Consider the following 14801-nt stretch of genomic DNA (forward strand, 5'->3'; position numbering starts at 1 on the left):
ACATATGTGTGTGTTTGTGCCGACTTTGGGCTCAATGCAACAACTACACAAATTAATCGATTTGTTTAGAAATATAGTACATTTCTGCAGCTGTCTGCAGTCTGTGTGTGCTCAAGATTACCAATGGACATGTTGGGCCCACCACGGTAAATCAAATACATGCAAACTGTTTTATTTTTTTCAACCTTTATATACCCAGGATAATCCCATTGAGATTTTGAATCTCATTTAAAAAGGGGCCCTAGCCAAGATGAAAGCATAAAAGTTTCACCCAAGCACCACATAAAACACAAATGACAGACTTTTAAAACAACAACATAAAAACATAAAAAGATTCACATAAAAGAGACAACATACTTAAAACAAATCAGCATGTTGCATCAACCAACCAAAGAATTATAATTCTAATTAGAATTACATTCAATGATCAAATGATCCTGATCCTGTTTTTAAAATCGTACATGCTTATAAATACGTTTAAAATGTCTCTGTAGCTAACACCAAGATGAGGATCCAAAAACATAAAAGTACACCACAAACGGTGCGGGTTCTAGGAGCATCATACCTAATTTCTCCACATGATCGACGGTTACGGCTACTGATTTGTGTAATATGGGTTTATTAAGAAAAAATTACCAATGTTCCAATCTACGGTTGTAGGAGGACAAAAACGTTCTCATACAAACTGCAAATGTGTGGAAACCCCAATCAGAGACAAAATGAAACGCAGCATGATACACTTAATCTAACATTTTAAACAAAGATGAATTTGCATGCATATATAACATATCAACATTATCAGTTGCTGATAGAAGCGCTGCTTGAATTCATTTCTTCTTTGCAGCAACAGAAAAACAGCATTTGTTTCTATAGTAGAAACTGAACTTCTCCCTGTGTTTTTTGTAAGATATAATGGTTAAAGGTATTTATAAGCTGATACTCATTCAATCACATTATTTACAGTAACAATCCGATACACATCACCAGCTGGCTTCTTTGAACTTGAGAAGGACAACATTTTGGTTGTCAACATTTTGAATAAGTCTCAATTAAGGCAACACAGATTTTTTATATAAATTGTAAATGAAATAGGACCTAATATGGAACCTTGTGGGAGACCATTTTCTATTAATTGAAAGTTTAGATGTTGGCCTATGGATTTCCACCCTTCAATAATAGAATAACATGTGCTGCCTTCCAAACTTCTGGCATTGACCACTTCCTACAGTCAGGTTACAAATGTAAGTGGAATGTTTAGCAATATTCTTGGGTAGCGATGGTTCTTTATGGGGCTCAATCCCGGCAGTTGAACGGTAATATCGCCTTACAGAAAGGAAACCAGACAGACACTTGATTAGAAATTCTAACAGCTCCCTTGGATCTGCCAATCAAATCTCTCTGTTGCCATGGCAACATGAGATGCATAATCATAGTCAGTGGAGGGTCCCGGGTTGATTAAAGTTAAAGGCCTGCTCCGACCTTTCTGGAGCTCTGGCGTGAGGCAACAGTGGCCGCGTTAATACTATTCTCTGCTGAAATCTCAAATCTGATTTGTCGCTGTGTCGTGTTTGGAATACAATGTGTTTTATAATTGCACTTCTTTTTCAAATAGGTCTTACAGTTGGATGTGCACACAAATAACAAAAATAAAATGGATTACTGTTAACAGTGTAAAAAGAAAATACATTCTGTCTTTCTGCAATGGTCTCGTTCACTCTCAAGTATTGTAGAAACATTTACAAAAGGGAGCTGCTCAGCCTTGCTCATGAGCAAGCAGACAGCTGCTGTTAAGGGAAGGGAGAGTTACCCACTCACACCCACCGAGTGCATGTATGTGTCTTGTGTAGCATTAATGACCACTTTCTTTCACGCATAATCGTCATGTTGAAACAATGATCAAACAGCATTTTGTATATTATGTTATTACAATTACCAATGATCTGACATTAAACAAGGTGTTCCTTTTCTCAAATGTTCAAAGTGATTATACAGTCAGTTAGCTATTCAAGTCTCATTGACTATTGATTTTAGATCTGGATGTTGTTTTCAGCTGTAAGCTGAAACTGATTTGACAAATTTAAAACCTCTAGCACAGTGACTCATTTTAAAAAGCTACTCTTCATCAACCGCACACAATTAAAAGCTATTCTTATTTGCTGCATGTAGCTATGACTACTGAGTCAAACGCTCAAAAACTATTAGAAAGTGTTGGGAGTTCAAACCCTCTGTACTCTCTCAAATTTGCATAGCAAATCGCTGCCTGCTTGTCAGATATTCAGAATGTGACAGTAATGGTCGGACACAGCCCCTTCAATTCTGATGTCAGAAAGGTGTTGGGGGGGAGGGGGCTGCACACATTGTTTGGCCACCCGACACCTTTGGTCGGATCTTACGACACCTTAAATTGCACACAGGTGTGAATGTGACAGTGAATGTGTTGTGTCGTTATGTGGTAGCTCTGTAATGGGACAGCCTCCAGCCTCCTGTGACCTAACACGAGACATCACCACTATGTGAAAAGAAAAATGTGAAATGTGAAATATTCTGAAGGCTGTGAGTACTTTTTGTGTGCTTTTTGCATGTTTGAAACAAATACAGACAGAAAGAGAAGAGGGGCTGGAGTGTGCAATGTCTCAGAATTTAGGACAGAAATGGAGAGAGAATAACTCCAAACAAAGTACTGTATAGACAGATACACTAGGTCAGGAGTAGTGCGTTTAAATCTCTCGTGGTGATCATTAGAAGTGTAAATGGGTTATATGTCTTTTCTTTCTTCTTACAGTGAGAATGGCTTTATGTTTGCAGATTGTGTGCCGGGGTGAACCTACCAAGACCTTTGGGGCTGATTCCACTGCACTCCAGCGGGTTGATGGCCCAGTAGTAGTACTTGAGAGTGTGCATCAGTTGCAGGACGGTACCGACACGGCGGATGGTGGTGTAGATAGTGGCGGTGCCGATGAACTCGGAGGACAGGTATGTGTAGAGGGATAGCTGGACCTGAATACACAAACATCCGTTTACAGAGTACATACACAGTAGGTACATACGCAAACACACACAAAGGTTGACGGACAAATACAAATTGTCAGACACCTATTGGGGAGATACAAATTCTTGTGTCTTTTGTTTCTGGTGTTCCAGTAAAAGGCAGTTTTATTGTGAAAAGACAGCCACAGGGGAATGAAAGGAATCCAGCCTCCAGCAAAAGCGCCACTGTGTTCTGCTTTGTGTTATTTTTGATGTTTCTTTGCCTGAAGCCGTCAAGCATCTGAGGAGCTCCTTACGCAACGCTGACATTTAAGGAGGGCACTCTCCAATTGCTTATTTGCTCCTTCCCTGCCTCCTTCTGTTCCTATTTCTCTCTCCTAATATACCTCTAACCAAGCCTCTCCATCGACCATACACAGATTCCAGTCTGCTGCACGCTCATCTCTGAGCTCATTACAGTGACCACGACGCTAAGGACCAGCCCTAACGAGGTAGCGCTGGTTAAGCGGATGAAATTAGCGGCCTGACCATGGCACATCACAGCTCATCTAGAATGGAGAGCGCACTCAGCTGGCTTAAATGGCCTTCATCACATTGCTTTTCACGCATCGAGCTGATGTGTTTTGCTGGTGCGATTTTACAACAGGTTTGGCTCCAGAAAGGCTTGAAATTCCTTGATCACAGCGCGAGCGTTTGGGCTGCGCTGCTGCAAAGTAGCGTGCAACAAACATTTCTCCATCTCTGAGGGGATTATGTTCACCAGAAGTGCTCGGTGAAGAAAACAAGCTCTTTATGTTCAGTGCGAGCAAGGGAGACGCTGCGAGATGTGATTTCTTCAAGTGTTTCCTGTCCTGAATATGACCAAGGCTAACCGTGCCAATAATTAATGTGATTATAATACCCTGAGAGGTGGAAAATAATAAAGCTCTGCGGGACACAAAAATGGTAGAGCGGAGGTAAGATTAAAGGATTATATATAATTTTTTGTCTGTTGCTGCTTAGTACATTAATGCTTGTCTTGTTTGTCTCATTATGGCCCTGCTGAGTTGTGGTGATGTTTACTAGCAATCCATTGTCATTTCCTGTATTGGCCCTCAACTGAAGGTAAAAACCCAACAGGCAATCACATGGTCCGGCCATTTGGCACTCTTTGGACGTGTCACCTAAAGTTGATATGTTTACGTTGTGTTGGATTCTGACTTTCACACCCTCTTCATTCTCTCGAGCTGCAGCAGCTGCTCAGTTGCATTTCCTCCGTCTTAACTTCAGCATGCCCTGGAGAGCGATACTGCTGCACCTAGGAGCCAATCACGTCCCAGGGTCAGAGGGAAGAAGACGGGGAGTCAGGAAGTTCTGAAAATAATAGAGGCAAGAGCTGACTGGCCCCGCGGGAACGCCAGGAACACTCACATCTAGTTCAGAGTGAGAAGGAAAAAAGGAACTACACATCTCTCTCCTGTCCCGGGGTCTTTTCAAATGTCACTTTCTCTCTTTGTTTCCTTCGTTTGCCTGTTCTGTCCTTTGCCATCTCCTCCCTCTGTGTCCTGTAACCTCCTTTGTTATATTATTGTAAAGGGCAATGTGCACTAAGATGTCAGTCCCTCTTCGTCTTATATTTCTTGCTTGTCTCAATTTTCCTTGCATTAAAAAGAAATAACTCCCGAGAACATCTTTTTCTCTGTCTGAGTCTTGGTCTATCACCCCATTAATTCGCTCATTCAGACCATCACCTTCTGTTTTTTTTTGTTGCAACAAGGTCATAAAAACCCCCACACACACACATATTCAGTAGATACACACAAATAAACAGACCTTGGCAGGGGTGTGTATCCAGATGGCAGCGTTGAAGAGAACATGGTCACAGAGCTGTTTGAGGAGAGGCGCTCCATGAGGTAAACCATCCAGATACTTGGCGAAGGACAAGAACTGTTCAAGTACCGCCCTGGTGATGTGGACTCGTGACGACTGGATAGAAGACAGGAAATATAAACTCTGACTTAACTGGACTGGTCACGCAAAACCCTTTTTTGGGGGTAAATAACAGTTGTTTTAACGCTTAAATAAAACAGTGTCTACATACAGTACTGTATATCTTAAATATACCTTGATAATAGGTTCTGAAGCGAGATCTCAACAGTAAATATGGTAAACTGTTACAAAGGATAACTGCATCCATACAGTACAGCAGAAGACACACATGCCGAGTGAGAAGGGATTCAGCACAGGCAGAAAACGTTTTTCTTTTTTTTAACTAAGTAAAAATCTAAAAATAAGTGTTGTTAAATGACTGTGTCAGGAGATGCTGTCAGCCTACAGGATAGCCATTGTAACCCGCAACATGGTGCCTGTGTAGTCTAACAGTTGTCAAAGATGTTAAGTATGTTATTTTACACCAGGAACAGAGTCTCTATTGTTATTCATGTAATCTCTGTCTTTTAGCACATCTGGGACATGCTGTAACTTCCTGTTGCAGTGCGAAGAAACACGACTTCATCATCTATTTGTTGAAAATGATGTTGAAAATTTATCCTGTTCAGTTCTTTAATCAACTGTATGGTCATTTGGATGTAGTTTGTGGTGCTGTTGAACTGTATTGTGTTATACAGATAGATGTTTATGCTATTTTGCCTGACCTCAATGATAGAAATGGGTTGGACAATATAATAGAAACACCTGGCTGTACCCCGATAAACAAGCAACTGAGTGTACAGCAGATAAACATGAGCACAAGGGCAATCAAAACATAATGCATTATAAAACCGGCCTTAGGTCACGGTGAAAATCAAAGCTACTCTCCTTATTCACCCAACATCAAATAAATATGGCAACACAAACTCTTCGTTCCTGACCTTCTCAAGCAGGTATCCAATCACTAGAAAGCCTTTCCCTCCCAGCATTTGCTCCTGCATCGCAACGGAGCTCTTCAACAGCTCCACCAGGAACGCCAGCAGAGTGGCACTGCAACATACACATTGTTCACACATATTTCAGTAACACTGCATGGAAATCATTGATTGATTGCTAAGTGTTCTCTATTGGAGTATGTGAGTTAAAGAGAAAAGAAAACCCGGTCTAAGTTTGCTTCACCTCTCCACACACCCACATTCACTTTCTCCATCATTTATCTTTCATAGGAAGGTTGTTATTTTTCTTCTTTTGTACGTTTGTTATCACTGTCTTCCTGATGATATTTGACAAATAGTTTCGGATGCTGCTAAACACGATGTGGAGATGCTGCCTGATATGTAACTGCATTAAGGCTTGTGTGATGGAGCGGTATCAGGATGATCTTGGAGCGAGAAGAACGCAGACACTCCAACGTTCTAAAAGCAGCTCATCGCTCCAGGGAAAACCACATAACACTTATTTCTTTCACACTTTTATACCCTGCTCTCTATAATCAGTTATTTCTAGCTTTTGGTGAAATTGTAATGTTGGAAGATAATTTCCACACATTTTTTTACCTTTACCTAATGTCTCTCATTGTCTCTTTTTTTCACTTCTTTAATCGTTACCTTGTTTGTTTCTGGGTTCATTCAAGGATCAACCGCAGTATATGTTGCAAATTAAACCAAAATGTTTAATGTTTTAGCTGTAATAGAAATCATAAACCGTCTATATCAGTGCAGTCCAGGCAGCCACTGAGTTCCAGTTATTTTGTGTAGACCACTCACCAGACTGTGGTGTCCACGCTGCAGTCATTGAGCTGTTTGTAGTCCAGCTGAGCGAAGAGAGGGAACAGGACCTGGATGCCTCCTATAGAGTGGATGGCACTGTGGATGGAGTGAGTAACAATGGCCTTCACATCCTGTGGGATGGAAATGGACTGTTAGTGCTGACAAAGACTATACTGTACTATACTGTATGTATGTTCACAGATAAAATCACACACTTGCTCACTGCCAATTAAACATGTCTCATGTCAGACTTACAGTACAACATCTACTGCAGATACAAATAAACCATGACTACAATTTTGAATGTCAATTCTCAGAACTGTATTTTCTATCAGAATATGGGATTTGAACACCAGAATATATTGTTGTTGTATTGTATTATTGTCCATTAGCTGCCTTTCACACGTCCAGATTAACATCTATTTGAAGTTTAATTGATGATGCTGCAGTGCAATGAAGACCCTCTTTTGGTTTTCAGCAACAAAAAAAAGAAAATCAAAATTGTATTCAATATGCCAAAGCTCAGAATCACCATAGCTGTAAATGCCACCTGTTTAACTCTGTAAACCTGTCTTTTGCTGTCTGAACTCACTGAACTGGTACCTCTGATTGAAATAACTATACAACTAGAATACAATAACACTCACTTGCTGCCTTTGTATTTGTGAATTACAGTAATTGCTGCCTGAATTGCTGGCGCAGGAGGACAGTGTTACAAATCAAGATGAGATAGAAAGAACCACTTTTAGCAAGCAGCCTTCAATAAAATACACTTGGAAAGAAATGTGCGTGCATTCAACCAAAAGCAATATTCTCAAACAAGATAGTGAAATGAATAGCTGAGAGCAAAAGTGAAAATTGTGAACTTCAAGACATTGGTGGCAACTGTCTTTCACAAGGTGCATTCTATGTTTTCTTTTTCAACCAACATCTGTATTGTCCTTCTGTGGTAAACCCCCGATCTACTACAGTACTCAGGGCAGGCTGCAACAGATTTTTTGCAAATGCATTGGAGGCAAGTGTGAGTCAGACTGAACTGCCATTTCATACATGAATTGATGAACAACTCCAGAGATTTGGCATTGATTCAGAGCTCGGTAACCAGGTCAGTGACGAGCAGCCACTCCGAAGAATCCCGGCAGACTGACCTGTAGCATGAGCGCGTGTGGTGAGTGGACGAAGATGGAGGAGTTTTCCCTAGGTGACGACTCCAGGCAGAGCTGGGCATCCGTCGCCTTGGCGTTGTAGGTGAAGGAGATGGAGTTGGCCAGCTTGCCATCGTACAAAACCTGCTTGTGGTGCTCCGCCAGGTGGATGTCACTCTCTGACTTGAACTTGAAAGTGCTCTGCAGTGATGGAGAAAGAAAATGTCAAAGGTTGTGTAAAAGAAAAAAAACATTAGAGACAAATTAATTGTCCACAGACGAGCGAAGTGGGAGTGTGAGTCTGTGTGTACACATTTAACACCCAAAATGGAGTCTGCTTAATTGCAGCATGTGTAAACAACCCAGCATTAGCTTAATGAACACAGCGCTAACCTAGGCACTAATTCAATTAGCACAGAATAAGAGATGGAAAGGGCCAACAGATGAGTGGGAGAAAGGCACCCAGAGCTCCAAATGTATCTCAACAAAAAACACAGATATATTTACTGGATTTCTGACTATTACGTTACATTTGTCCTTCAAATAACACAAACCTAAACCTTTTCCACAAGCTGCTGAGTTTTTTATCATGTTGAAATCCAAAATACCGTGCACTGTTTTCCTTGTAATTTTTGTCCTTGAAATAATAGTAGTTCCTCATACAGTAATACTGAAATAGACTGACTGACACATTTGGCATGGGGAAAACTATAACAAATTGAATGGAATGCTGTCTCCTCAGCTCAAATACAGAAACATGAATAACACCATTGAACCAGTTTTGTCCATGCAGACATTGTAGGAAGTCTAGGCCTCACTTTGTGTGTGTGTGTGTGTGTGTGTGTGTGTGTGTGTAAATCTTTTGGCTATATCTGTCTGTGTGTTCATGCGTGTTGCAATGGTGCTGATACACGCATGAAGCCCCGCAGATGAAAGGCCAGCGAGTTGCTCTGCCGCCCTTTGCAGCAGCTCCAGGAAAAAGGGGCCCTCTCCCCTTTCCGAGCGCCTGGGTCCCCAGGTGCCTTGCTCAGCCTGACTGCACAGGAAAGCCCCGGGCTGCTCACAGACCTGCAGGCCCATCTTGTTCTAAACCTTTCATCTGAGGTCTGCTGAAGAAAACGTGCCCGGAGCAGTTTGAACCAGGCAGCACAAAATCTCCCTCTGAAGCAAAGAGTGAACAATGGAGACGACGTCTGAAGAAAAGAGCCCCTCCACAGCGCAACATCCTTATCTCAGCCCAGCGAATACACATCTACTGTTTTCTAGTGCCGGCTTAGTCTTCCTTCCATTTATCAGGTTCAAATGTGACACAAAAGGCTTACTTGTAGAAACCTATAATCTGTATCTGAAGCACATTTTCCAAACAAACACCTCACATGCTTGGGTTGCAACAGTATTACATTTTCACAGTACGATACCATCTTAGAAAATACGGTATTACACTATTATTATTATTATTATTAGTAGTAGTAGTAGTAGTAGTATTATTATTAAGTAGTAGTTACAATGACCCTTAAAGGACACTCACTCACTTATGTTTTTTTTTTTTTTTAAACAATTAATAAGCAAATATACATACAGTAGTATAATAACAGTCACTTTTCATACCATGGTATACTATGAAACTAATATACCACTGCAACCCTGACACCTACACACACATTAATACCAGCGGAGCATTATCTACACGAGTAATCAACGGTACTTAGACGGTAGGCCAGCATGCCTGTGTTAATATGTTCTGACTTTAGAACGTAATACTTTAGTGAAATTAAAGAGCAGATGAGCGAGGTTAGAAAGTGTATCTATTAAACTTTTAAAAAGCTTATCTATTAAAAGTAACCTAGAACACTGCAGCCATATGCAAGTATAATCAATCACAAACACAAATAAATTGGTCTTTTGTTTATTTTTCAAGGTTAGTGAGCCCCCTGCACAAAATATAATTACTGAATAGCCTGAATGTGAAATTAATACACTTATTAAGATGCACACTTTTTGCAGTGTAAGCCCATTTATTGTGGTGCATTTATGAAATGTGGGTATGTACTTGTGCATATGTATAGATGTAGCCGTGGAACTGTGAGCTTTTAATTTATGTTGCCGTGCTAAACGACGGAGGCAGCTAGCTGAAAGTGTACAAGTGATTTGCTGACTCTTTAAAGTATTAATGGATGCACGGATCCTTTAAAATTCTAACATTAGACAGGCAGCGGGAGAAGCAGGCAAGAGTGAAGGAAAGTGCACAATGTATCATACGTAAAGCTTTACGAAGCTGCGCTTAATCACATACTATTCCTCAGCTGGTTACACAAGCACACACAGAGGAAGGAAAGCGACAACTCCCGCCTTTGTAACACCTGACAGCTGCAGATACCACACTGGCCTGCAGTGATAACAGCACACACACACACACACACACACACATCTACTCCATTCTGCTCAGCCTCCACACAGACTGCTGAATGACAACCAGTCCTCCAAAATGAGTCCTCCTCAACATATGGCAAAACTAAATTATCCATCTTATTAAGGTTATCGGATGATTGAATTACTTGTGCATACAAATCTAGGGTTGGGTATTATTTGATATTTTTTATGACCAAACAGCCATGCAAGAGCTTTGCCTAAATACAATCTAAAATTGATCACAGAATAGCTAAACAATATAAAAACTCGACCAAGACATTTGATGCCAGCTTTTAGGACAGTTATTGATATTCTTTCAGTCAGCGCCAAACTGAGGGGACGTTTCTCTGAATATTAAAATGCACAGAACAAAAGACCTTTCAATAATAGTATTATAAATTCGGACAGTTACACACAAGACAAATGTGGACGCAAAAACCCACACAGACATACAATGCAGGTGTCCAGATAGACACTCCACACGGTCCAATAATTAAGTTGGAGGCAGATTGTTGGCAGTGCTCCGCAATCAGGAAATCTGGACTGGATGATGATGAATGCAACCAGCAACACACTCAACATGTGACATACACACACACACACACACACACACACACACACACACACACAGAAAAAACGACAAAACTTTCTTTTAACCATAGCTCACACTGGAAAACAAGATGTTATAGTCCTGCTTCTGTCGTTAGGAGAGCATGGAAGTGCTGAACTACACACACGTACAGACATTCAGTACACACAGCGTGTCAGCCATCATGAGCCGCGTCAAGCGAGAAGACCTTGAACACCCTCACTGTGCTGACGGCTTGTTTAGCAGAGCGAGCAGAGTGGCTGTCTGCTTTTTGCTGCTCATTACTGAACAGCAACACTGACAGTGGATGAGACCAAGAGGCCGCATACAGCTACGCGCACACACATATATGTATATACTGTACAGCACAGATTAGACTCCGGGAGCAGATTGTCATATGTGCGCATCCTCCTCCGTGTGAAGTCGCGGGAACAAGGACGGGCCTCTATTCGCATTAAGACAGGAAGCTGTGTGACACAAGCCGAGTCCCACTGGCGCTCTCCTTTTAGTCGACCGAAAAAACCTGCACACTCATCATTACGGTAGCAGCACCGAGGCCAGCGGCTTTGAAACAACTGAGCCATTTAATGGTCTCTTCTGGGCATCTGAGAAGCCCATTCTGCACCGTGCAGAGAGGCAATCATCTGACTGATCAGCCACGGGAAACTGTGGGCTGTGACAGAGAGAGGAATCAGTATTCATGGCCGAGAAATAGCAAACCCAAAGCATGCGATCATTAGGGGGAACATTAGAGGACTCTAGCTTATAACACGAGAGAGAGAGAGAGAGAGAGAGAGAGAGAGAGAGAGAGAGAGAGAGAGAGAGAGAGAGAGAGAGAGAGATGATCTGTGCTCTACTTCATGCAATCTTTGTGTACTCTGCATGTTGTCAATATGTTTCTCTATTAGTGTCACCTTATCAAGTCTTGGTAACTAAAAAGCCAATTCCTGATTCAGTGTGTACCCTTTTTAAGGAGCTTTTGAAATACCAGCAGCTGTTCCCACACATCAGCAGCCTCAGACATCCGTGCAGTCTCATGGTGCTGAAATCATGACAGGTTTGGACACCTTCATAAACAAGCTATAAGCGGCCTGAGGCGTGTACGTCTGCCAAAACAAGAAGCAGACAGCTGGCAAGGTGTTGCGACATCTCAGTCGTCAACGCTGGCCAGGCCAAAAGGCAGAGCTGGTGATTTCTAAAGGGCGTGATGCCTCATTTGAATAATTCTATAGTGCGACTGGAACGCAAAGTTCTGTCTCAAAAATCCACCCTTGCATACTTCTAAACTGCAAATTCCAGACATCAATCTGTGATTTCCCGAGAGGCATTTTGTGATTGTTTAGTAATCTACTTTTTATTGTGCCCCTTTAATCTCAATCTGCTTCATCTACTACAACTTTATGTTGTGACAGGGATCCATTAAAAGAGTGCAGGCATTTAAATCTAGGTAGCCAATAAGATTTCAGAAAATGAGTTTGTCACGTCAGCCACGGCCCTCACTCACAACATGTCTTTCAGCTGCACGACATTATGATCCATTATTGAGAATTTATATATATATATAAATAAATTCACAATACACAATAAAGCACAATAAAGATATACAGATGGATAGATAGATCTATAGAGATAGAGCTGCCTCTTTTGAAACTGAATTAGAAAAGCTCACCGATAGCGATGATGTTCCGGCTGACAGGAGCAGAATTAATCGAAATGAAAAACGTTCCTGCACCTATTAGATTACCCAGATGAGACAGCCCCCTGTCAAAGCTTGGTTTTTGGCAATAAAATATGTTGCATCAAGGTTACAGTATAAGCGTGAAACTATGGTTGACATATTGATTACCTCTGCCTCTTGTACACAGAATTTCTCTCTGTGTTCTTGTTGGAAAAAAAGGTTGTTTAGAGCTTTGCAAAGTAGACTTTTACTTCACACATTAATCCTAAAAAGGAAGCTTCTTTCACAAACTAAATACTGTACTCCAGTCCAGTGATTCCCAAACATCAAATCAAATCAAATCAAATCAAATGAACACAATTGGAACATGACGAGTGGTGTTGATGAAGGGCTCTTCAACCGCTGCTCTGGCCTACGCAAAAAGCAGTACACCAATTTGTCATAAAACTCATGCTGCAGCATTAATGCACTATAAAAGAGGGTCCACAGGATGTGAAACCTACACTATATACGTCAACTGACAATAAAAACTCAAGCTACCAACCCTGGCACCAATACACAGGCTATCTCTGTGTTCGACAGCCCAAGAATGATTGATGGCCTCAACTTCTTCTCGCTGAACGGGCAAAGACAGCATTAAATAACAATGAAATCCTCAGGTTGCCAGGGTATTCTTCCTGCCAAATGACATTGATGCGCAGTAAAGTGTCCAGAGAATACACAGTACGGTGGGTGATAAGGAAGTACGTGCACACTGTCTCACCTTGTATCCTGGGCCAAGCTGGTGGATGGCAAAGATCTGAGCTGGGTTGAGCGCTTCACTAAAAACGTAAATGGCTCCCAGCTGACCACAAAACACCCTGTTGGCATCTGCCGTCTCCGATGAGCCCAAGAAACACTTGTCGTAGCTCTGAAAAAGGGCACAACACAAGAAAGCATTAGCTATCATATCAAACATCTGATTCTCAGAGCTGTCTTGCAAAGAGAGTTTGGAAGTACAGGAGCAGACACTGTTTACACTAAACACTAAAACTTCTACATTGTGTGTTTTTCAGTGTCAGGACACATTAACACCTTTGAGAAGAAAAGATTAATTAAAGTTTGTTGATCATCACATTTTTAAGATGTCTCAAGAGTTATTAATTATTCATTTTTAATCTCTGGTCATAAATATGTGGTATTCTGCAGTGAATGGGGAAAAGGCGGATGAACTTTTGATAGCTGCTTGCTTCTAATCGCTCTGTTCACCTTTGCCATCACCTGCTATAACTTTGTGTCCACTCGCCTTTCATCTACTCCATCCCTCCGACACCCTTTATCACAATGAGATCTTTACGCTTCTGCTTCTTTTGAAGTGATGAAATATGTTGTATCTTCAGCCTTCAGGACAAAACAAACCCTGATAGCATCAACACATTTCCAGACCTGTTCTGTCACTCGTGTACTGTATGTTATTTTTTTTGTCTTCGGGTGAGCTGTGTGAACTATAAAGACATTTTACCCCAAGGCCAAGGGATTTCTTTCAGAGGATAACACCGGCTCTAGGTAATTGCAGCAATGTCAAAAGCGAACAGGGGAAGGAAGTGTAATGAAGGCGCTGCAGCCACTGAGAGAGGTCGGGCTACCTGTCCTCTGCTAAATGGAAAAGTTGGAAGTTGGAGTTTGGGCGAGCGGTGCTGGAACGGGGCCCAAGGGCAACTCTGCCCCAGCTGATGAACGCAGAGGGCAAACCTCAAACGTTTGCCAATCTCACGACAGGAGGGCGGTGTAGCGCCAGGCCAACACCGGAATTTTTTGGAGCAAAACTTACGAAAGCAACATCTGAATTATAGATCTTATTTTGTTGCAAAAATCAAATTGAACCAGAAGCAGTTGAATAAGAAACTCAATATTCATAACTGACTCTGCACCGCCTCCTTCGTCCTCAAGAGTATTTTTCCGAAATGTTAATGTAGTTATTCTCCATAAAGATCAGTGCATATAACAACTTAATAACTCTGTAATAAGCCAATATCTTACATCATTGGTGTTGACGTGCCAGGCCATATCACCATAGGAGACCAGCTGACCGTTGACATAGCAGCGGATCTCGGAGTTCCTCCAGCGGTTGTAGATGTGGACGATGCTGATCATGTACCACTGGAAAACACAAAAACAGATTCAGAGAGAAACAAGATCATGAATCAAAACCAAAAATCAACAAATTAATATGCAACACTGCACCAAATTAAAGAATGAGAAAGAATAACATAATTTGTTTTCCCTCAGGCTTTTATATTTGAACCATACAACTGGATGTTTCTCTTCAGAACTAT

At 41.4% G+C, this 14801-nt stretch overlaps 1 protein-coding gene across 19 annotated transcripts in view; it reads right to left on the bottom strand.

Moving 5' to 3' along the window:
* nbeaa (neurobeachin a) overlaps nucleotides 1–14801 on the bottom strand; it is an 85973-nt gene that overhangs the window by 35595 nt on the left and 35577 nt on the right. For all 19 annotated transcript variants that reach the window (XM_068716011.1, XM_068716005.1, XM_068716013.1 and 16 more), the window contains exons 7-13: nucleotides 14506–14625; nucleotides 13250–13396; nucleotides 7814–8011; nucleotides 6663–6796; nucleotides 5838–5946; nucleotides 4801–4953; nucleotides 2829–2997 (exon numbers count right to left, since the gene is read on the bottom strand). In XM_068716011.1, coding sequence (XP_068572112.1) covers nucleotides 2829–2997; nucleotides 4801–4953; nucleotides 5838–5946; nucleotides 6663–6796; nucleotides 7814–8011; nucleotides 13250–13396; nucleotides 14506–14625 — 1030 coding nt within the window. The remainder of the gene's footprint in view (nucleotides 1–2828; nucleotides 2998–4800; nucleotides 4954–5837; nucleotides 5947–6662; nucleotides 6797–7813; nucleotides 8012–13249; nucleotides 13397–14505; nucleotides 14626–14801) is intronic.

This window comes from Cebidichthys violaceus, unplaced genomic scaffold (genome assembly GCF_023349555.1).
Source record: "Cebidichthys violaceus isolate CVI_PGR_0920_01 unplaced genomic scaffold, fCebVio1.0.p SCAF_20, whole genome shotgun sequence".
Classification (NCBI taxonomy): Eukaryota; Metazoa; Chordata; class Actinopteri; order Perciformes; family Stichaeidae; genus Cebidichthys; species Cebidichthys violaceus.